The sequence below is a fragment of the Siniperca chuatsi genome, linkage group LG22 (assembly GCF_020085105.1).
Source record: "Siniperca chuatsi isolate FFG_IHB_CAS linkage group LG22, ASM2008510v1, whole genome shotgun sequence".
Classification (NCBI taxonomy): Eukaryota; Metazoa; Chordata; class Actinopteri; order Centrarchiformes; family Sinipercidae; genus Siniperca; species Siniperca chuatsi.
The window spans coordinates 22,240,719-22,262,700 of NC_058063.1; the positions used below are offsets into that span (position 1 = coordinate 22,240,719).

General features: G+C 38.2%; 1 protein-coding gene across 6 annotated transcripts; it reads left to right on the forward strand.

Moving 5' to 3' along the window:
• Window positions 1-1,421: 1,421 nt before the first annotated feature.
• LOC122870255 (ladderlectin-like) lies at window positions 1,422-20,506 on the forward strand. Of its 6 annotated transcripts, none has more exons than XM_044184327.1 (9): window positions 1,422-1,589; window positions 6,257-6,393; window positions 6,558-6,870; window positions 7,847-7,912; window positions 8,401-8,466; window positions 9,531-9,622; window positions 9,725-9,859; window positions 10,292-10,397; window positions 11,026-11,486. In XM_044184327.1, exons 3-9 carry the CDS (start codon window positions 6,588-6,590, stop codon window positions 11,091-11,093), a joined length of 816 nt encoding a protein of 271 aa, XP_044040262.1. In that variant the 5' UTR covers window positions 1,422-1,589; window positions 6,257-6,393; window positions 6,558-6,587; the 3' UTR covers window positions 11,094-11,486. The 6 variants fall into 6 exon arrangements, with proteins under 6 accessions (XP_044040262.1, XP_044040263.1, XP_044040264.1 ...); XM_044184328.1 differs by having other exon boundaries at window positions 7,847-7,885; XM_044184329.1 differs by lacking the exon at window positions 8,401-8,466.
• Window positions 20,507-21,982: the final 1,476 nt, after the last annotated feature.

Genomic DNA, 21,982 nt, shown 5'->3' on the forward strand with positions numbered 1-21,982 from the left:
AATTATTCTTTGGGTCCAGCTTCTCCACTGTGAGGATTTGCTGCTTTTCTCTGTCTTATTTGATAGTTGGGTTTTAGACTGTTGGTTGGACAAAACAAGCGTTTTGAAGACGTCCCCTTAGGCTCTGGGAGATTGTCCTAGCCATGTTTCATTATTGTGTGACATTTTGTAGAACAAGCAAATAATCAATTCATCGAGAAAATAATCATCAGAGTAATTGCTAATGTTGTTGCAGCACAAATTCCAAGCTAAAACTTCACCATGTGTAGCGAGTTAGCATGCTAACGTTTTCTAATTAGCACTAAACACAAAGTGCAGCTGAGGCTGATGGGAATGTCACAGTTTTGCAGGTATTTTGTCCATGTTGGACACATTTTGACTAAAGCTAATGCATCCTAATGGGAACGTCAATGTCTGAACCAAATTCCCCAGCAGTCCGTCCAACAGTTAGTGAGACATTTTACTCAAAACCACAAATGTCAACCTCATGGTGGCGCTAAAGTCAGAGGATCGCCAAAATCATAAGGATTTATTGTCTGGAAACTGATGACCCCTGCTGTTATTATTCAGTGGTGTCTTTGGATTCCGATGTGTTGCATTTCATCGTTGGGCAGGATGTCGATGGGTGCCTCTTGGTAACGCCTGGGCCTGGTGTTCCCATGTTCCCTTTTATGCACCTTACAACACCCCCACACACTGTCTCATCCCTCAGGTCCACCTTACACCACTGATACCCCCGATACTCACTCTCCACGCTGATATTTCAGTCTGCACCAGAGTGGTGGACCCACCGACAGACGAACCATCGACTTGCTTAAAACCTAAATAATTTCACATTTTCTAAAAAACACATAAACTTTCCCAGAACATGTGTAGTAAGACTGAAATGCCAAATGACAACATTACATTTCTTATCCTATTGGGAGAAAAAAACAATGCAAAATGTTGATGAAGACTGATCTTTGTTCGGATGCGGCAGCACATGTGTAAAGATGTCACATGCAAACTCAGTTCTGTCATTCTCAAACTGAAATGTAGACTGTGGTGTTAATTCATTTTGAAATAAACCAAACACAAAACTTAAGAGACTCTCCTGAGATATAATGCACAGCACTACTGAGACACTTTATGTTGGTTTTTCAACTTGACAGCAGGAAATAAACCCATGATCTATAACTGACCACACAGTTTCTACATTATAAGCCTTTCCCAAATGGCTGAGATTTCCATTTGGTGCATATAAGTATTATTTGTATAGAAAAGTTTATTGTACAGCTGTAAAATATCCTCCCTCAGTAGTAGGCCTGTACATATCTTTGGAAAAAAAAGTGAATGGTTTTTGTCACTCCTATTATTGTTTGTCTTACTTTAATTTGGGGGATATCCGGCAGTTCCCACCATTTGCGGCCTGTGGGGGGGGGGGTAAACAGGAAGTAAAATGTTGCGTGGAGTCAGTGAGCGAAAACTTAAAAACCTGATGATTCTCGGTTTAGTTCTGGAGTTAAAATCAGCGTCTTTTTTTCTATGATTTCTAAGCGGATTTACGTTTATTCGCGATGGACATCGGAGATCATGATATCACCGAAAGTGTAAGTCAGAATATGAATATCATGTCTGTGTGTTCAGAGTTCAGACTCCGAGAAGGAGTAGTACAGTGTTTGATGCAAACTGCGGCAATCGGTCGCTAAGGGGTTAAAGTACTTTAGCCGCTGGATTATTATTTTGTGTGCTTACATCATCTTTAATTATTCATAGAAGTGAAGTTGTGGTCTTCTACTTCCACTCTTCCACCAGATGGCGCCAAACTCCATTTAAAATATGCTCAGCTGTTCTTAAACCCTTGTAATAACTGGATGGCACTCCTGAGCATAATGGATGATCATCAGTGAAGCAATCATTGTGCAGCAGTGTGCCTGTAAACGCAAATCAGTTAAAAACCTGAACCAAACCTGCTGTCAACACAATAAAAACACTTCAGTGTAGCATCAGCTGATATGAGATGACAAAAATTCAGTAATATTATAACATAACAGTGGTGGAAGAAGGACTGAGATCTTTCACTTAACCTTTGCATTGTCATTACATTTCCTACGACTTGGAGAACAAATGTCACACTAACACTGAGTCACTTCAGCAGAGTGACACAGCAGAGCTGGAAGGATAACGCTTTGTCTTTACCGTGTTTATTGATTGTACATCAGCAGACCAGCCCTTGTGTATACAGTTATTCTTTCTCATTGTTAATCACGGTGAGTTTTGGGTTAGATCATTTTCATTTCATTGTTCACAGCTTCTCATTGTATCTGGGCTTCCCAGACTATCTTGTGCCTTCTGGTTTCAGGTTCAAAAGAAATTCTTAGAACAGCGTGACGCATCAAAATGGATTTTATCTAAAGCTGCTCTTATTTTACGACCTTGCATTGTGCAAATCTGGGTTACAGACTATTTTTGAGACCGCTTAAGGGCTGGATTATATCATAGGCTATTATATTATCCAGCACATAAAATGTTAACGTATCCCACTTTAAACCTAATATGCAGCCTCTTTCCCATACTGCCCACTGGTTATTTGTTTCCAGTGTGTAACTCATGCTGCTTTGTGTCAAATGTTCAAAAAGAAAAGACTCTCAGGTCTCAACAACAGATTGATGAGATATTTAAATTAATGAATCTGTGTAATATTTTTGAGTTTATGGGTTTCAGCAACAAGGAACTACTCTGACTCTGTTGTTTTGTCTTTTGACTTCCTGTCTTCACAGGAAGTGTGGATGTGTCGTGTTGTTTAGTTTGACATCTGCTGCTTGTGATCACCTTGCGCCTTTATTTTAGCAAATATCTAATGTACAGCGTGAAGGACAGACAGAGCTGGAAGAAAATGAGAGACTAGCTTCTACAGAAATCTGACAAACATTGACCGCTATTTACACATATTGCATACATATTACTGATCAGTTCTCCCGCACAGCTCTGGGATCAGCTGGTCATCTTTTATATTTGCTTCTAACATTAAGATATCATTACAGAAGTTGTCTGAGTGTGACCATTCAAAACATGTGGTAATATAACATTTCTTTCTTCATCTGAAACACAGTATAGAGTGGTTTTCATCAAGGGTGCTGGTTTGTTTTCAGATTTTGATTCAAACACATGAAACACAAGACAAGAGAAAGACACAAATGTACAGTTCCTGACATACCCAGAGGGCTGTCACAACGCTCTGCCAAAAAAATGCAAACTTCAGATTTTAGACATGAGGTGGCATCAGTTACTCGCTGGTAATGTAATAATAATATATATAATTACATAGCACTTTTAAAAACAAAGTTACAAAGTAAAAAAACAATTTAAAAACAGTATAAAAGTTATGCAACATTGAGCAAAAGGAGCTACATATGAGGGAGTAAAATAAGTAAAAATAATCAATAAGGAATAAAATAAGAGTTAAGTTAATGCCTTTGTGTAAAAGTAGGTTTTAAGAAGTGACTTAACAGATAAAAGTGAAGTCAGACCACGAACCCTGTGAAAGCAGAGTTATAAAAATATGTGTAATATATGTCCTCAGGGGGGTTGTTCCAGAGAGTGGGGGCCCTTGGTCTTCAACCTGGATTGTGGAATGGCTAGCAGAGCCTTGGCTGAGGACCTCAGGTTGCGGCCGGGCACATATGGTGTCAGAAGGTCTGAGATGTTCTTGGGTGTGAGTCCAGAGCGGGTCTTAAAAGTTATCAATAATATCTTAAAATCAATTCTAAAATTTACTGGGAGCCAATGAAGAGAAGCTAAAATAGGAGTAACATGCTCTCTTTTTTTGGTTTTGGTGAGGAGTCTGGCTGCTGCATTTTGGACAAGCTCCAAAAACTCTGTTGACTCAGACATGTAGAGAGAGTTACAGTTGTCCAAATGAGAGTAAATAAAAGCATGTATGACACTCTAGATTTCTACTGGATAAAACTGAACTGATTTTGGAGATCCTCCTGAGCTAAGACTGAACAACTGTGTTAACATACTTGTTCAAGCTGAGGTTGTTATCAAAGATGACACCAAGATTTTTGCAGTTTTGGGCTATATTTTGGGACAGAGAGCCCAGATGTTTTGAAGTATAAGCATTAACTGGGCCAGGGCCAATAATAATTACCTCAGTCTTATCATTATTAGCTGCAGGAAGTTCTGGGCCATCCAGCATTTGAGGTCAAGGATGTAGTATTTGAGTGTATTAATGTGATAAAAATCATTGGGGTTAAAAGAGAGGTACAATTAAGTGGTATCTGCGTAGGAATGGAAACTCACATTATGCCTGCGGATGACATGCCCCAGGGGTAACCTGTAGAGACAGAACAAGAGTGGTCCGAAGATAGACCCCTGAGGTACCCCGCAGGTCATCTTCACAGAGGATGACTGTGAGTTGACAGTGGCTACACTAAAAGATCTATCTTGTAAATAGGAATAAAACCACTTTAAAACTGAACCAGAGATGTCAACCCAGTTCCAGTAAAATAGACTGGTCAACAGTATCAAATGCAGCACTTAGATCTAACTAAAACTGAGGATTTTCCAGCATCAGCGGCAACCAGCAGATCATTCATCAAACTGTGATACTTGGTTTTAAACGTGATACTTGGACAACAACAAACAAAGATATTAGAGATTCATTGTATTTAACAGTTTATATTCCATGTGCTGGATGATATAAAATGACATGTACTCAATTATTGTGCTACTGGACTTAAGTGCTGCCTTTGACACAATTGTTAATGGCATTCTTTTAGACAGACTGAGGCACTGGGTGGGCATATCTGGCACTGCACTAGACTGGTTCTCATCTTATCTGTCCAACAGGAATTTCTGTGTCAGCATTAATAACTTCATGTCATCCTTTTCCCATATCAAGTACGGTGTGCCTCACGGTTCAATTCTGGGACCAATATTGTTCTCCTTATACATGCTTCCCTTGGGTGATGTCATCCGCAGACATGGTATTTCTTTTCATTGCTATGCGGATGACACACAGTTGTACCTCCCTGTCAAGCCCACTGACCTTAGTACGCTGAGTTCTCTGCAGGACCGCCTGTCTGACATAAAAAATTGGATGTCGGTAAATTTTCTTCAGCTCAACTCAAATAAAACTGAAATCCTTGTTATTGGGCCCCAACACATCACTAAACAAATACTGCCATCTACTGGTAACCTGTCACAACATATCAAGCCTGTTGCAAGAAATCTTGGTGTCCTGTTTGATAGCAATTTATGTTTTGAGCAACATATCACTAAGTTTGTCCAATCATGTTTTTATCACCTCAGAAACTTTGCAAAAATCCAATCTATTTTAAATCTTAGTGATGCAGAAACTGTTGTGCATGCTTTTATCTCCTCACGCCTTGATTATTGTAACAGCATGTTCACTCGTCTTAACCAAAAAACTTTGACACGACTGCAGACTGTACAGGGCTCGGCTGTAAACCAGGACCAAGAGGTTCGACCACATCGCACCTGTTTCAGCTTCTTTACATCGGCTCCCTGTTGGTTTTAGGATTGATTCTTGTTGATTACTTTTAAAGCTCTTCACGGCTCCAGACTATATTTTAGACCTTGTAATCCCTTATGAACTTTCACGTAGTTTGAGATCTTCGGGCAGGGGTCTCCTGTCTGTTCCTGAGTCCAGGATGGAAACTAAGGGGGACAGAGCTTTTGCCATCAGGGCCCCGAGGCTCTGGAACAACCTGCCCGAAGACATTAGGTTGTCTGAGTCAATGTCTTCGTTTAAGTCTCGTCTCAAAACGCATTTTTATTGGAAAGCAGATCCTGATTTTACCTGAACTGGCTGTTTATCTTATTGCTTTTGTGTATTTTATTTCTTTTATTTCATCATTCACTGTGGTATTTTATTTCCCTTGTTCCCTTGAAGCACTTTGTACTTTGTTTTGATAAGTGCTCTATAAATAAAGTTTTTTATTATTATTATTATTATTATAGAATCACGCCAGTCCCAAGAGGTCTCAGTGTGTATGTGCAAAAATAGTCTGTAACCCAGATTTGCACAATACAAGATTGTAAAATAAAAGCAGCTTTAGATGGTACAAACATACAAGATATTCTAGGAAGCCAAGACACAATGAGACACTGTGACAATGAAGTGAAAAGGTCGACATAAAAATGATGTAACATAAAACTCATCGTGATTACAGTAGTCTGAAAAAGAATAACTGTATACACAAGGGCTGGTCTGCTGATGTACAATAAATATAAATATCCATCTCTGCAGGTCTGCTGTGTTACACTCTGCTGAAAAGGGTCATTGTTTGGACACATGAGAAGCGTCAGTGAACTGCAGGATAAAAGGCAGAGAAGCAGCAGGGGCTGTCAATACCTGCCTCAACACACCTGCTGATCCTGAACCAGGTGAGTCTACTTTGGATTTTTCATGACAATTATTACTTTATTTAATTGCAGTGTGATTAAGGGCTATATAAATATAATATATGTATGTATATGTATATCTATAGTAGAGAAATACAGTCTGTGTTATACAGTTTTTAACTGTTTTGCTCCTGTGTTTTGACAAGCCACACTCCCACTTCATCTCCATCATCACCATGGAGTTGCTCAGTATGTCTCTCACACTCTGCACCCTTCTGACCCTGAGCCGAGCCTCACCGGTCAACTACACCATGTCCATGCACATGGGCCTCTGCGAGTACTTGATGCAGCACAGCCAAAACACTATCGGAGCATTCGTCCCGCAGTGTGATGCCAACGGGAATTTCCTCCCACAGCAGTGCTCGGGGTCGACCGGGTACTGCTGGTGCGTCAACGTCATCACCGGAGGGGAGATACCGAACACGAGCACACCGCCGGGGGCCCCACGTGTTAACTGTGGTGAGTGATGATGTGTGTGTGTGTGTGTGTGTGTGTGTGTGTGTGTGCCACCACATTTAGATGTTTGTTGTAGTTGTCTAAACATGAAGATTCATTTTGCCAGATTGATTTCTTGGCAGTGGTCAAGTACGTGCACAGGTAGTTGATCATGCGTAGTAGAGTTCCGTTGTATGACGTAGGCTACATAAACTTTCACTTATTTCACCTTAGCAGTCCACCAAAATCTGTTTCTGAACAAATTTGAGACGAGAAAAAAGCAATCCAGTCGCTGAATCTTCACTCATGTTAGATCTACAAGGCCTAATTTAAAAGTTTGTTCCGACTTTCGTAAGACAAGGGCACTACATTATGATAGAAATGTCAAGCGACCCTTTCCTACTTAATTCATTTAATGTGATGTAAGCCTATTTTCTCAGACACAGTTTTAAAAAAGTTGGAATTAGGCTAAACGGATATTTCACTCCATTTAAATACACAGTATATTATATCTGTGCATACTGTGAATGAGTTTCATCTTTAACATAATGTTAAAGAGAGTGCTTTTCTGTAGGGGGCTAACCCCAAAAGCTGCAGTTCAGAGAGCACTGGAGAGCCTGGTGATCAAGTAAAATACTTCTAATAGCTGTAGTGAAATATGGGATGGTAAGGCCAGAAAATATGTTCATGAAATCCTATATGACATTTTGTAATTGTTCTGTATTCTAGTACACATTTATACATACAAAACTAGACATAGCCTACTCCAGTCTAATTCCTGGGCTTCACCAGGAAGCATTGAGTCAAGCCACTGTCAGCATCACGTCCATGAAAATTCAACCGGCTACACTAAAGTGTAGGAATGGAAATGGAACTGTAGAACCGATTAGAACTGTAGAAAGGTACTTGCAAAATAGTTTGTACCATGCCAAGATATTTTGAATGGAAAATGTTGTGTACAATGGTATTCTTAATTCTGTTTCTAATCATTCAATTTAAGATAAACAAAGCTCCAGCTCAGAGAGTGAGGAAGAGCATGGTGGGCATCATGAGACACATCAGACAGGTACATATGAGGGTGGTAATGGCTGAGTGTGAGAGAAGAACTATGAAGGACCATGCATGTAAGAGTGGGATACAGAGAAAGATGTGCTGTGGACAGTGGTATTCTTTACAGTATAAATTGTATGTATGTCTATAAAGTGTCTTTGTGACAAACGCTTCGTTAAAGCGCTATAGAAATGAAATGGAACTGGATTGAATCGAAATCCTTATGACATTTTGTAATTGTTCTGTATTCTAGTACACATTTATACATGCAAAACTAGACATAGCCTACTCCAGTCTAATTCCTGGGCTTCACCAGGAAGCATTGAGTCAAGCCACTGTCAGCATCACGTCTATGAAAATTCAACCGGCTACACTAAAGTGTAGGAATGGAAATGATTAGAACTGTAGAACCGGCAAAGTAGTTGTACCATGCCAAGATATTTTGAATGGAAAATGCTGTGTACAATGGTATTCTTAATTCTGTTTCTTATCATTCGATTTAAGATAAACAAAGCTCCAGCTCAGAGAGTGAGGAAGAGCATGGTGGGCATCATGAGACACATCAGACAGATAAACAAAGCTCCAGCTCAGAGAGTGAGGAAGAGCATGGTGGGCATCAGCAGACACACCAGACAGACCCTTTCCTACTTAATTCATTTAATGTGATGTAAGCCTATTTTCTCAGACACAGTTTTTAAAAAGTTGGAATTAGGCTAAACGGATATTTCACTCCATTTAAATACACAGTATATTATATCTGTGCATACTGTGAATGAGTTTCATCTTTAACATAATGTTAAAGAGAGTGCTTTTCTGTAGGGGGCTAACCCCAAAATCTGCAGTTCAGAGAGCACTGGAGAGCCTGGTGATCAAGCAAAATACTTCTAATAGCTGTAGTGAAATATGGGATGGTAAGGCCAGAAAATATGTTCATGAAATCCTATATGACATTTTGTAATTGCTCTGTATTCTAGTACACATTTATACATACAAAACTAGACATAGCCTACTCCAGTCTAATTCCTGGGCTTCACCAGGAAGCATTGAGTCAAGCCACTGTCAGCATCACGTCCATGAAAATTCAACCGGCTACACTAAAGTGTAGGAATGGAAATGATTAGAACTGTCGAACCAGCAAAGTATATATAAGGTACTTGCTATTTTATATAGTAGTTGTACCATGCCAAGATATTTTGAATGGAAAATGTTGTGTACAATGGTATTCTTAATTCTGTTTCTTATCATTCAATTTAAGATAAATAAAGCTCCAGCTCAGAGAGTGAGGAAGAGCATGGTGGGCATCATGAGACACATCAGACAGGTACTTATGAGGGTGGTAATGGCTGAGTGTGAGAGAGGTACTATGAAGGGCCATGCCAGTAAGAGTGGGTTACAGAGAAAGATGTGCTGTTTTTATTGTGTATTCACATAAATGAGGTTACATTATAAATACAAGTTGCTTCAAATGTACAAACCTTTAAATCAACGTAAGCAATACAATTAGGCAAGCTTTCTAAAACACAAGATGTTCAAACATAGTTGAATAAATACTGATGAATCAAAATGGGGATTGATGATTAATTGTGCAGTCCGACTTGCAGGTCACTAAAATATTTACAATATTTTTTCTGTAGACAGCAATATCTACTGCCCCCACGGCTGGTCCCGCTTTGGCAAACGGTGCTTCATCTTCATCGACAGCCCGAAGACATGGGCTGAAGCCGAGGTAAGGAGCAAATGACATACTGATGACTTAGCTGCTCATACATCCAGTCATGTTGTAATGGATCAAATGTGGGAAAACTAATTCTTGGCTTGTCACATACAGAATTACTGTCTGTTTGAAGGGGCCAACCTGGCATCAATCCACAGTGATGAGGAGAATCACTTCATCCAGGATCTGACCAGAGGAGACTCCCACGACTTCCCTGAAACCTGGATCGGTGGCTACGATGCCATACATGTATGGAAATCTTTTGGTTTAGCCAATATTATTACCTAACCCACTTCCAGATTCTGTCACTGTATTTTTAATATACCCAAATCCCAACTCAACTGTCAGCTAGAGCACAATCAATACAGATTAATCTGATATCAGCATTGATATTTGAGAATTATTATTACAAAATAATTTGTTGTTGTTACACAAACACTTTTGAACAGTGAAATTCCTGGAAATGAAATTGTTATAAACTTCAAAACTACAAAATAAAAACTTTATTTGGTGCAATTAGGTACTATAAGAAAATGAACGAGTGCACCTTTAAAGTATTAATGTGATTGATCATAAAGCTAAATCATTATAGTAATTAGCTTATTTTTTTAAATGAATTGTCAGCCTGTAATGTATCTATGTATGTATATATGTATGAATGTTTGTTCTTTCTACCCACAGGACTCTTTTTGGATGTGGAGTGACGGCTCCAAGTTTAACTATGAAAACTGGTACAAGGAGTACGAAATGGAGAAAACTGAGGACTGTCTGGAGATGAATCATGGATGTAATAAACTACACACACACATGCATACAAACTTTTAATATTCAACCTATTTCAATATTTCAAACCTGGAAAATATCGTTAGTAGCTAATGATTAGCAATGAATCTAAGCCTGCTCTGTCCAAAGCCACCTATTTTTCTTCATGTTATCACAACAAGTATTTGCTACATGCTCTGTCCCCAGCCTGTGCAGTACAACACTTTTGCGCAATGCTACATCACTAGCATGTACGACATACCACACCTGACACCTGTGTGGACATTAGTGCCACAAAATTGACTTTCAACTCCCAGAAGTCCGTACAACATTTAAGAAACATTTTGTTTTATGGAAGTCTCTGTGTTATATAACTAACACCCTGATGTTCTTGGTTAATCTCGCTTAATTTATGCTAACTGTATGGTGGCTAATACTAAAGCTTCAGTGGTGACTGAAAAGGACATCAGAGCAGGAAAATATTGGATGTCAGTCACTAAAAATCAAGTCCTCATAGAAACGAAAAAACCGCCAACAAAAAAGCTATGCCAGGTCAAAATGGTAATTCAGTCAGAACATTAGAATATTACTAAAACCTGTGTAGGATCTGATATAAGGACCAGCTACAATCCACATTTTCTTTGTATTTGCAGTTGAGTTGAAGTGGAACTCTGACTCCTGCAATGAGACTCACCCTTCTGTTTGTGCCAAGATGATCTGAACTCAGACCCAACAATCGAAAACCATCGGACAAGGTCCTAGGCTACACGTGCTGGATCCAACAGTTGGAGTAAAGCTCTCTCTCCAAAATGAGTTCCTCTCTCTTTTTTCCTTGTCTTCGTTATATATGATTAACAGATATTAGTTTTGTTTGCAGAGATGTGGCTACCGAAGATATGGTTCGAGTCTGGCTAATCCACCTACAACGATTTAGTCCAGATCTATCCATCCGAGCTCACTGTTGCTCTGATTCTGGGCTAACCAGTCTTACTTGTGCCGTTTGTGTCATATCTGGGTCAGCATATTACCTCCTTCTTTTGTATTAAGTGAATACAATCCACTATGCTGCAAGAATTGCAATTCTAATATCAATAAAACTGTCAATAACACTGAACTGTGAAATTGTGAAGGTTTGTGTTACAAAATAAGGAAATTATGAATTTCTACATATGTGTAAGATTGTAATTGCATAAAACACTAAATATGAAAACAAAAAAATAGGAATGTACAGAGCCTGTCGGGGGAATTGATAAATTCTTCCTTCAAATTTGTAATGTGCGCCACTTCAACTATGTGTGCACCAGTTTTTTAGTTTACTTTAGTATACATATGATTCCAAATGTGATCATTATTGCATAGCATTATGCCAGCATTATATGTAACACTGGATGAAGATTAAGTTCATTTTAGACACCATTTTCATTACATCACTAATCCATATGGCTGATTTGGTTAGAGGCCAGACTACACATGACAGAAAAGTCAGCAGCTGGTGTTCCCATTACTCCAGGCTTGTGTGCAAGGAGCACAAACATGTAGTTGTCATTTGTGAGGCATGTGTTGGGATTTACAATGGTTAAAGGGACACCAAATTGTGTAGGTGCAGTCAATTAATTATGGCTTAAAATCAGAATTATCATAAATAATAACTTTAATGAATAAAGTCCTCAGGGGTCACCACCGTTAAACAAGTGAAAATGTTTGCTAATTAATTGATTCAGTCTCGTAAAATACACAAAACTATCAATCTGGAACTCTGATTAATAATTAAATTAATAACTATAACCAAAATTACCATTAATAGCTAGTAGGTTGAAGGATTTAGAGTTCAACATAGAAGAGGTTGGCAAATTAGTCACTCTTGAGCAACATTAAAGAAACAAGCATAATTATACACAAGCATTTATTAAAAGATAAACAAAGCAAAAACACACAATGTCAAGTCTAACTCTAAATACACTAAACTACACAACAAAAGGGTAAGTGTGTGTGGGGGGCAAAATGGCTGCTTGGATCCACAATGGCGTTAAACAAAAGAAATCTAATTAAAAATGGCGGCTGAGCAGCGGCCACATGGTTAGACTAAGAAAGGAAATTCAAAATGGCGCCTGACGCCATGTATGTTGAAGAGTGTGGCTCTGTTAAAGCGCCAAATTGAAGTGTACGTGTGAACTGTGTAGGATAAACGGTGCCAGGTTAAAAAAGAGGATAGTGAGTTGCATGCAAGACCCTGTGTCCCTGTAAAACATCACTAACATCAACATAGCACGTGGCTACCAAAATTACCTAACAGTGAAAACACATCACAACAATAAACCTCAGCAAAATAAATCAGTACATGTATCGTTACATTAGTTAAATAGTCCTGTTCTTAGCCATGTACACTGTTACTCTATGCTATGCCCAATTATCACATAACTAGTCCGTAAAGTCCTTGCTGTGCAGTCCGGTTTGTGCAGATGGAGGAATCAGTTGCTCTGTCTGTTGTTCTCCTCAAAGTTAGTTCTTAAAGTAGCTGTTGGCGCTAACTAAGTATTGTTGCAGAAATCTTACGCAGGCCCTCACGTCGCTGCTGTAAGACATGGTCGTGTTGAGATGGTAATCCTGGATTTGCACAACTTTCACAAGATTTGTACGTGTTGTTTCTTCATTGTGCACATTCCTAAACCTAACCAAGTAGTTTTGTTGCCAAATCCAGGGTTACCATCTAGACAGGTCCTTAAGAGAGAGAGTTCAGTTGTGCTGTGTGTCTGCTCCAAGCAGGCCACACTGAGGACAGCTGAGCTGGGGTTTTGTTGACCTGGTGACATCCCAGGTTACAGGTCAGACTGACCAATGGTAGCTGGAATCTGGGTCCATGGGGGGAGTTTACAGGTGTGAAGTCTGGAGGATTGTGGGAAGCTAAGTTCTATGGCTTTCCTTTGTTTGCAGAACAAAAGAGCATGTGGTCCCATAATAAAAAGGTTCAGTTAAAGTCCCACAAATTAACAAATTCAAATGGTGGAGTGCCAGCGGTCTCAACAGCGCTGTGCCCATGTGATTTTACTTCATCAGTTTTATTTTCTTTTATTCGGTCACATTCACCACAGTTCACTACCGTTACACTAAAGATACACTACAGTTCAATATCAGTGTCATCAGTTATCAGTGATATGTGTATGTGTGACAAAGTGACAAATAAACATATTAGATATATTAGATACATATCAGATGTATTATTGTATGGTCCAGATCACTACTAAAATAATTACTACTAAAACTTTCTAACAAGGCACACTTTATAAAGGGTTTATAAGTTGTAATTACTGGCTTTATTAATGTTAATAAACCATTTACTACATGTTTTTTACTATCAGTTATAAACCACCACAAATTATTTGGGTTGCCAGGTTGTGAAAAAGAGCTTTGAGGGGTGTTTATCTTTTCTGTTTGGTAATAATGCACATATAAATGTTGGCAATATATTCTGTATTCTCTATACTCTTCCTTTACATTGCCACCCATCTGTACATCAGCTTTACAGCAGGAAATAAACCCATGATCTATAACTGACCACACAGTTTTTAAATTATAAGCCTTTCCTAAATGGCTGAAATTTCCATTTAGTGCACTTTCAACAATCTGCATGGATGTGTCTATTAAAGTGAAAAAGGAGATTTTATATGGACAAGAGCAATAAGTACCACTCGAGAAATAAAACACTTTACATAAACATTTTTTTCTAGATAAATAAATGTAAATTAATGGTCATATAAAAAGGTGGTAGTCTATAATATGCAGTGCAGTCTTTGCAGAACTAGATCAGACTTGTTCATCTATGGCGGTGCAACAGATGGGTCATCTTTTTGTGGTATTCTACAAACTATTTCTGACTTTTTAATGTATACTTAAATGTTGACACAGCCTTTGGGCAGAAATTGCACTGCTGTCAGTTTTCAGAGTGAAGTGGTCGACATGTACAAATGTTACTGTGCATAGGATTTACCTGACAGGTCTCAACTTTATAATGTCATCCTGTATTTGGGCTTTTATTTGTAGTTGTGAAGTTTATAATTTATTTTAAGAGAAATTATAATCTTTTATATAAGATGTACTTATATTGACGACTGCTATGACTGATAGAAAAGTTTATTGTACAGCTGTAAAATATCCTCCCTAAGTAGTAGGCTAGTATGTATCGTTGAAAAAAAAAGTTAATGGTTTTTGTCACTCCTATTATTATTCTTCGTCTTACTTTTATTTGGGGGATATTCGGCCCTAAGTTTTAGAACGACAGTTCCCACAATTTTCGGCCTTTGGTGGATGTAAACAGGAAGTATAATGTTGCCGTGGAGTCAGTGAGTTATCTGTGTTTAAGCCTATATTTGTGTACATTTTGGCAAACTGGCACAATTAAAAGTATGCAGAATTAGCTATTAGCAGTTCCTGTTTGCAGTGTAGCCATGTACATGTACCCACTATCACTGGATTATTGTGATACTGAAGAAAAGACGGTGTAGTCCCTCATTCGTCCAGGAGTGTTCTATCGTAGAAAAGGTTTCAGTCGTAGTCATATGGACACTGTTTTCAGAATCAAGACGTTTCGGCTCCCATCCGGAAGTCATTCTCAATTGTGAAAAATGGACCGGGAAATCAGAAATTTAAGCTACTATGTGATTATATAAGCCCTGCCCTCAGGAAGGAGTCTACCTGAGTATCTGTTGATTACTCTGCCTAATTTCACCTGAAACTGACCTAATTGTTTCCATGGTGGCCCAGTAATCCGTAATCAGGCCTATTGTTTTCTGGCTGCACCTCCCTCAACCCTAACCCTAACCCCTCTTTGAACAGAAATGGTGGTCTGAGATTCAATCTGCCCAACGTTTACCACAGTGTATTAGCACCTTGGTCACGCCAATCATATTCTCAACCCCTCTTTGAACAGAAATGGTGGTCTGAGATTCAATCTGCCCAACGTTTACCACAGTGTATTAGCACCTTGGTCACGCCAATCATATGCTCAACCCCTCTTTGAACAGAAATGATGGTCTGAGATTCAATCTGCCCAACGTTTACCACAGTGTATTAGCACCTTGGTCACACCAATCATATGCTAATCAGGTACTGAACAGTGATGAGGGGGGTGCAGCCAGAAAACAATAGGCCTGATTACTGATTACTGGGCCATCGTGGAAACAATTAGGTCAGTTTCAGGTGAAATTAGGCAGAGTTATCAACAGATACTCAGGTAGACTCCTTCCTGAGGGCAGGGCTTAAGTAATCACAGAGATTTCTGATTTCCCGGTCCATTTTTCACAATTGAGAATGACTTCCAGATGGGAGCCGAAACGTCTTGATTCTGAAAACAGTGTCCAGATGACTACGACTGAAACTTTTTCTACGATACTGAAGAAAACTTAAAAACCTTATGATTCTTAGTTAAGTTCTGGAGTTATATTCAGCGTCTTTTTTTCTATGATTTCTAAGCGGATTTATGGACGGTCGCTAAGGGGTTAAAGTACCTTAGCTGCTGGAGCCTTATTTTGTGTGCTTACATCATCTTTTATAATGGATAATGGGTGATCATCTGTTAAGCAATCATTGTGCAGCAATGTACCTGTAAACGTAATTAAATTAAAGAAAAACAGTGTAAAAACCTGAACCAAACCTGCTGTCAACACAATACAAACACGCCAAAGTAACATCAGTTGATATGAGATGACAAAAATAATATTTTGCATTGCAAATATGCAGTGTCATCAACAGTGGAAGAAACATTGACATCTTTTAGTTCCTACAACTTTAAGAACAAATGTTACACTAACACTGATTCATTTCAGCAGTGTGACACAGCAGACCTGGAAGGATATTGCTTTGTCTTTACCTTGTTTATTTCAGCAGACAGCCCTTGTGTATACACTTATTCTTTCTCAGACTGTCGTAATCACGGGGAGTTTTGAGTTGTTTTTATTAAATTGTTCACAGATTCTCATTTGTCTCAGCTTCATAGATTATCTTGTCTGTTTGTACCTTCTGGTTTCAGGTTAGCCTACTTAGGTTCAAAATAAATATTTAAAAACAGAGAGCATGACAAGGCAAAATTTATTTTATCTAAAGCTGCTCTTATGTTACAATCTTGTATTGTGCAAATCTACATTACAAACTCTGTATTTGAGACTACTTAAAATGATATAATCATGCCACTCCCAAGAGGTCTCAGTGTTTACGTGCAAAAATAGTCTGTAACCCAGATTTGCACAATACAAGATTGTAAAATAAAGGCAGCTTTAGATGGTACAAACATACAAGATATTCTAGGAAGCCGAGACACTGTGACAATGAAGTGAAAAGGTCGATATAAAAATTATGTAACATAAAACTCATCGTGATTACAGTAGTCTGAAAAAGAATACCTGTATACACAAGGGCTGGTCTGCTGATGTACAATAAATATAAATATCCATCTCTGCAGGTCTGCTACGTTACACTCTGCTGAAAAGGGTCATTGTTAGTGTAAACTTTGACCTTCTCAGTCGTGGGAAATGAATGAATGACACATGAGAAGCGTCAGTGATCTGCAGGATAAAAGGCAGAGAAGCAGCAGTGGCTGTCAATACCTGCCTCAACACACCTGCTGATCCTGAACCAGGTGAGTCTACTTTGGATTTTTCATGATAATTATTACTTTATTTAATTGCAGTGTGATTAAGGGCTATATAAATATAATATATGTATGTATATGTATATCTATAGTAGAGAAATACAGTCTGTATTATACAGTTTTTAACTGTTTCGCTCCTGTGTTTTGACAAGCCACACTCCCACTTCATCTCCATCATCACCATGGAGTTGCTCAGTATTTCTCTCACACTCTGCACCCTTCTGACCCTGAGCCGAGCCTCACCGGTCAACTACACCATGTCCATGCACATGGGCCTCTGCGAGTACTTGATGCAGCACAGCCAAAACACTATCGGAGCATTCGTCCCGCAGTGTGATGCCGACGGGAATTTCCTCCCACAGCAGTGCTCGGGGTCGACCGGGTACTGCTGGTGCGTCAACGTCATCACCGGAGAGGAGATACCGAACACGAGCACACCGCCGGGGGCCACACGTGTTAACTGTGGTGAGTGATGATGTGTGTGTGTGTCACATTTAGATGTTTGCAGTGGTAGAATGTGACTAAGTACATTTTCTCATGTACATTACTTAAGTGTACTTACACTTTAATTGAGTGTTTCCATTTTCTACTTTTGCTACTTTGAACTCCAATACATTTCAAAGACAAAAAATGTACTTTTTTACTTCACTCTATGTATCTATTGATTAACAGCTATAGTTAGTAGTTACTTTAAAGATCAAGATTTTACAAACAAAACATATGACCATACCTTACTTAAAGTACATTTTGCTGCTAAAACTTTTGTACTTTTAAGTAAAATTATAAATGCAAGACTTGGAGTATTTTTTTATAGTGTGTTATTGCTATTTTTACATAAGTAAAAGCTCTCAATACACCAATACGTCTTTCTCCAACTGAGGTTACTTACTGTTTTTTCTTCTTGCTTATATATTTATACAGTATATTGGATAACCCAGTTATTAAACCAATGTTTTGTACAGGTAGGGCTACAAAATTATTACGAAAATAATCATTCATTTTGTGACAGTTTTCAAAATTATTACCACAAGAGTTTAGCTACACTTAAGCAAAATTTAATATGGAGTTTGGTGCCATCTGGTGGCAGTGTCAAGAATGGGACTTTAGTAAAAAATAAAGCATGATAGAAATTTCATTTTTATATAAATAATTTATTAGATGCTGTAATCACATAAATGAGGTTACATTATAAATACAAGTTGCTTCAAATGTACAAACCTTTAAATCAACGTGAGCAATAAAATTAGGCAAGCTTTCTAAAACACATGTTCACACATAGTTGAATAAATACTGATGAATCAAAATGGGGATTGAAGTCATTAAATGATAAATTGTGCAGTCCGACTTGCAGGTCACTAAAATATTTACAATATTTTTCTGTAGACAGCTATTTCTACTGCCCCCACGGCTGGTCTCGCTTTGGCAAACGGTGCTTCATCTTCATCGACAGCCCGAAGACATGGGCTGAAGCCGAGGTAAGGAGCAAATGACATACTGATGACTTAGCTGCTCATACATCCAGTCATGTTGTAATGGATCAAATGTGGGAAAACTAATTCTTGGCTTGTCACCTACAGAATTACTGTCTGTTTGAAGGGGCCAACCTGGCATCAATCCACAGTGATGAGGAGAATCACTTCATCCAGGATCTGACCAGAGGAGACTCCCACGACTTCCCTGAAACCTGGATCGGTGGCTACGATGCCATACATGTATGGAAATCTTTTGGTTTAGTCAATAGTATTACCTAACCCACTTCCAGATTCTGTCACTGTATTTTTTAATATACCCAAATCCCAACTCAACTGTCAGCTAGAGCACAATCAATACGGGTTAATCTGATATCAGCACTGATATTTGAGAATTATTATTACAAAATAATTTGTTGTTGTTACACAAACACTTTTTGAACAGTGAAATTCCCTGGAAATGAAATTGTTATAAACTTCAAAACTACAAAATAAAAACTTTATTTGGTGCAATTAGGTACTATAAGAAAATGAACGAGTGCACCTTTTAAAGTATTAATGTGACTGATCATAATTAACCAGCTAAATCATTCTAGTAATTAGTTTATTTTTTCAAATTAATTGTCAGCCTTAAAATGTATCTATGTATGTATATATGTATGAATGTTTGTTCTTTCTATCCACAGGACTCTTTTTGGATGTGGAGTGACGGCTCCAAGTTTAACTACGAAAACTGGTACAAGGAGTACGAAATGGAGAAAACTGAGGACTGTCTGGAGATGAATCATGGATGTAATAAACTACACACACACACGCATACAAACTTTTAATATTCAACCTATTTCAATATTTCAAACCTGGAAAATATCACCCTAACTCCAAGTGTTGAAAAAGACGTTTGGATCGGGTTTCACACTATTGTATACTAATAATATTCTATAAGAATGTACTTAATGTTTTCTGACCTGAAGAAATACATCTTTTGTGGTCAGTAATCACCAAGCTGTATCAGAGTCAGATGGATCGGCACAAATGTGGACAGTTTAATCACTGTTCTTAAAGTGCATGTACCATAGAAAAAACACAAATTAAACATCTCGATAAACTCATTCTTTTCTAAGAGAGGTGAATATATCATAGTATTAGCAGTCACAACCTGCTATATACGTGTTAGTAGCTAATGATTAGCAATGAATCTAAGCCTGCTCTGTCCAAAGCCACCTATTTTTCTTCAAGTTATCACAACAAGTATTTGCTACATGCTCTGTCCCCAGTCTGTGCAGTACAACGCTTGATGTTCTTGGTTAATCTCGCTTAATTTATGCTAACTGTATGGTGGCTAATACTAAAGCTTCAGTGGTGACTGAAAAGGACATCAGAGCAGGAAAATATTGGATGTCAGTCACTAAAAATCAAGTCCTCATAGAAACGAAAAAACTGCCAACAAAAAAGCTATGCCAGGTCAAAATGGTAATTCAGTCAGAACATTAGAATATTACTAAAACCTGTGTAGGATCTGATATAAGGACCTGCTACAATCCACATTTTCTTTGTATTTGCAGTTGAGTTGAAGTGGAACTCTGACTCCTGCAATGAGACTCACCCTTCTGTTTGTGCCAAGATGATCTGAACTCAGACCCGACAGTCAAAAACCATCGGACAAGGTTCTAGGCTACACGTGCTGGATCCAACAGTTGGAGTAAAGCTCTCTCTCCAAAATGAGTTCCTCTCTCTCTTTTTTCCTTGTCTTCGTTATATATGATTGACAGATATTAGTTAGTTTTGTTTGCAAAGATGTGGCTACCCAAGATATGGTTCGAGTCTGGCTAATCCACCTACAACGATTTAGTCCAGATCTATCCATCCGAGCTCACTGTTGCTCTGATTCTGGGCTAACCAGTCTTACTTGTGCCGTTTGTGTCATATCTGGGTCAGCATATTACCTCCTTCTTTTGTATTAAGTGAATACAATCCACTATGCTGCAAGAATTGCAATTCTAATATCAATAAAACTGTCAATAAGCACATAAGAATTTTGTTTTTATTATATCAGTAAAACTTGCACAACACTGAACTGCGAAATAGTGAAGGTTTGTGTTACAAAAAAGGAAATTACAAATTTCTACATATGTTTGATAAATTCTTCCTTCAAATTTGTAATGTGTGCCAATTCAACTATGTGTGCACCAATTTTGTTTTACAAATTGGCGTGTTTAGCATACTTATTTCCTTCCCATCATTAATTCAGTGAAATCCAAAATTTAAAAACATTAGTGTCACAAGTCAAATCAAACTTACTCCGAAAGTTGTACAAACATATAACAAAATAGCTTTGTCACTGAATGAGAAATGAAAAAACCGAGATAATAAGAAGGGATAACAGATTCAGTAAGTATGTGACACACGGGTGAGTCAATAAATTTTGACCTGCAAATGTAACACCCTTTCTTTTTTTAAATGATGAGTCAGATGATTTCTATCCACTGACATTGTAGGGACACACACTCACATTATGGGAACCGTAATTTTAACACACCTACTTTGTGGGGACACCAAGCTGTTGACATACATTGTGGGGACACAAATTAGGTTATTTGGTCCCCAGATGGGATTAAAGTTTAATTTCTTGCCTAAAGCCCTTAACCTAGTTTAAGATTAGGGTAAGAGTTCTGGTTAGGCAGCTAGTGGTTTACATTAGGATAAACCACAAAATATTGTTATGTAAAGAAAGTAAAAACAATGTCCAAACTAATATAGTAGTACAAGTTTGTGTTTGTGTGTTAAGGTTTGTGATTTCCTAAGTCAGCACTACGTACCCTTTTGGACTCAAACAAACATCAGTTGCCCAATCGTCCTAAATTCCCGACACTGACGGGACATCTTCATAAAAAAAAAGCTTAGGCTGTGAAGTGAAAAAAGTATTCACTGTATCTTTACAGAGGAAATATTGCTTTAACAATATATTTAAAATAATAAATCCAGCAAAACCCAGTTTTCAAAATCTCCAAAAGATGCCATCATATGTAAAATCATTTTGTTGATAATAACCTCTTGATGATTTTAGTGACTTAGTATTTCAAGAACCCCCTTCACCACATGATCCTAGTTTAAGTGCCATTGAGCAAGACACTGAATCCCTGCCATTATCAACTGTCCTGTTTTTACTCCTCAGATTACAAATTATAAGATGATAAATTCAATTTTGGTGTGAGCAGCCTCGGGCCAGAGCTATGTACGTATGCGCACATACGCTCACTAATAATCACAGATGGTGGAAATTGCTCATTAAGTAAATCAAGGACTCCGCAGTCAGTAACCAGGCTTTTAGAAATACTCAGGTCATGAGTCGGGAAGGGTTAGGGTCATTTCCCAACATGAAGCCCTCTCCACACTGCCAGGAATTAAAATCAGATTAAAAAATTATTTTATCTTTTATTTATTTTGTTGGCTGGAGTGAGATGTATTATACATGGTCTCAAAATACTTAAATTAGCCTAAAAT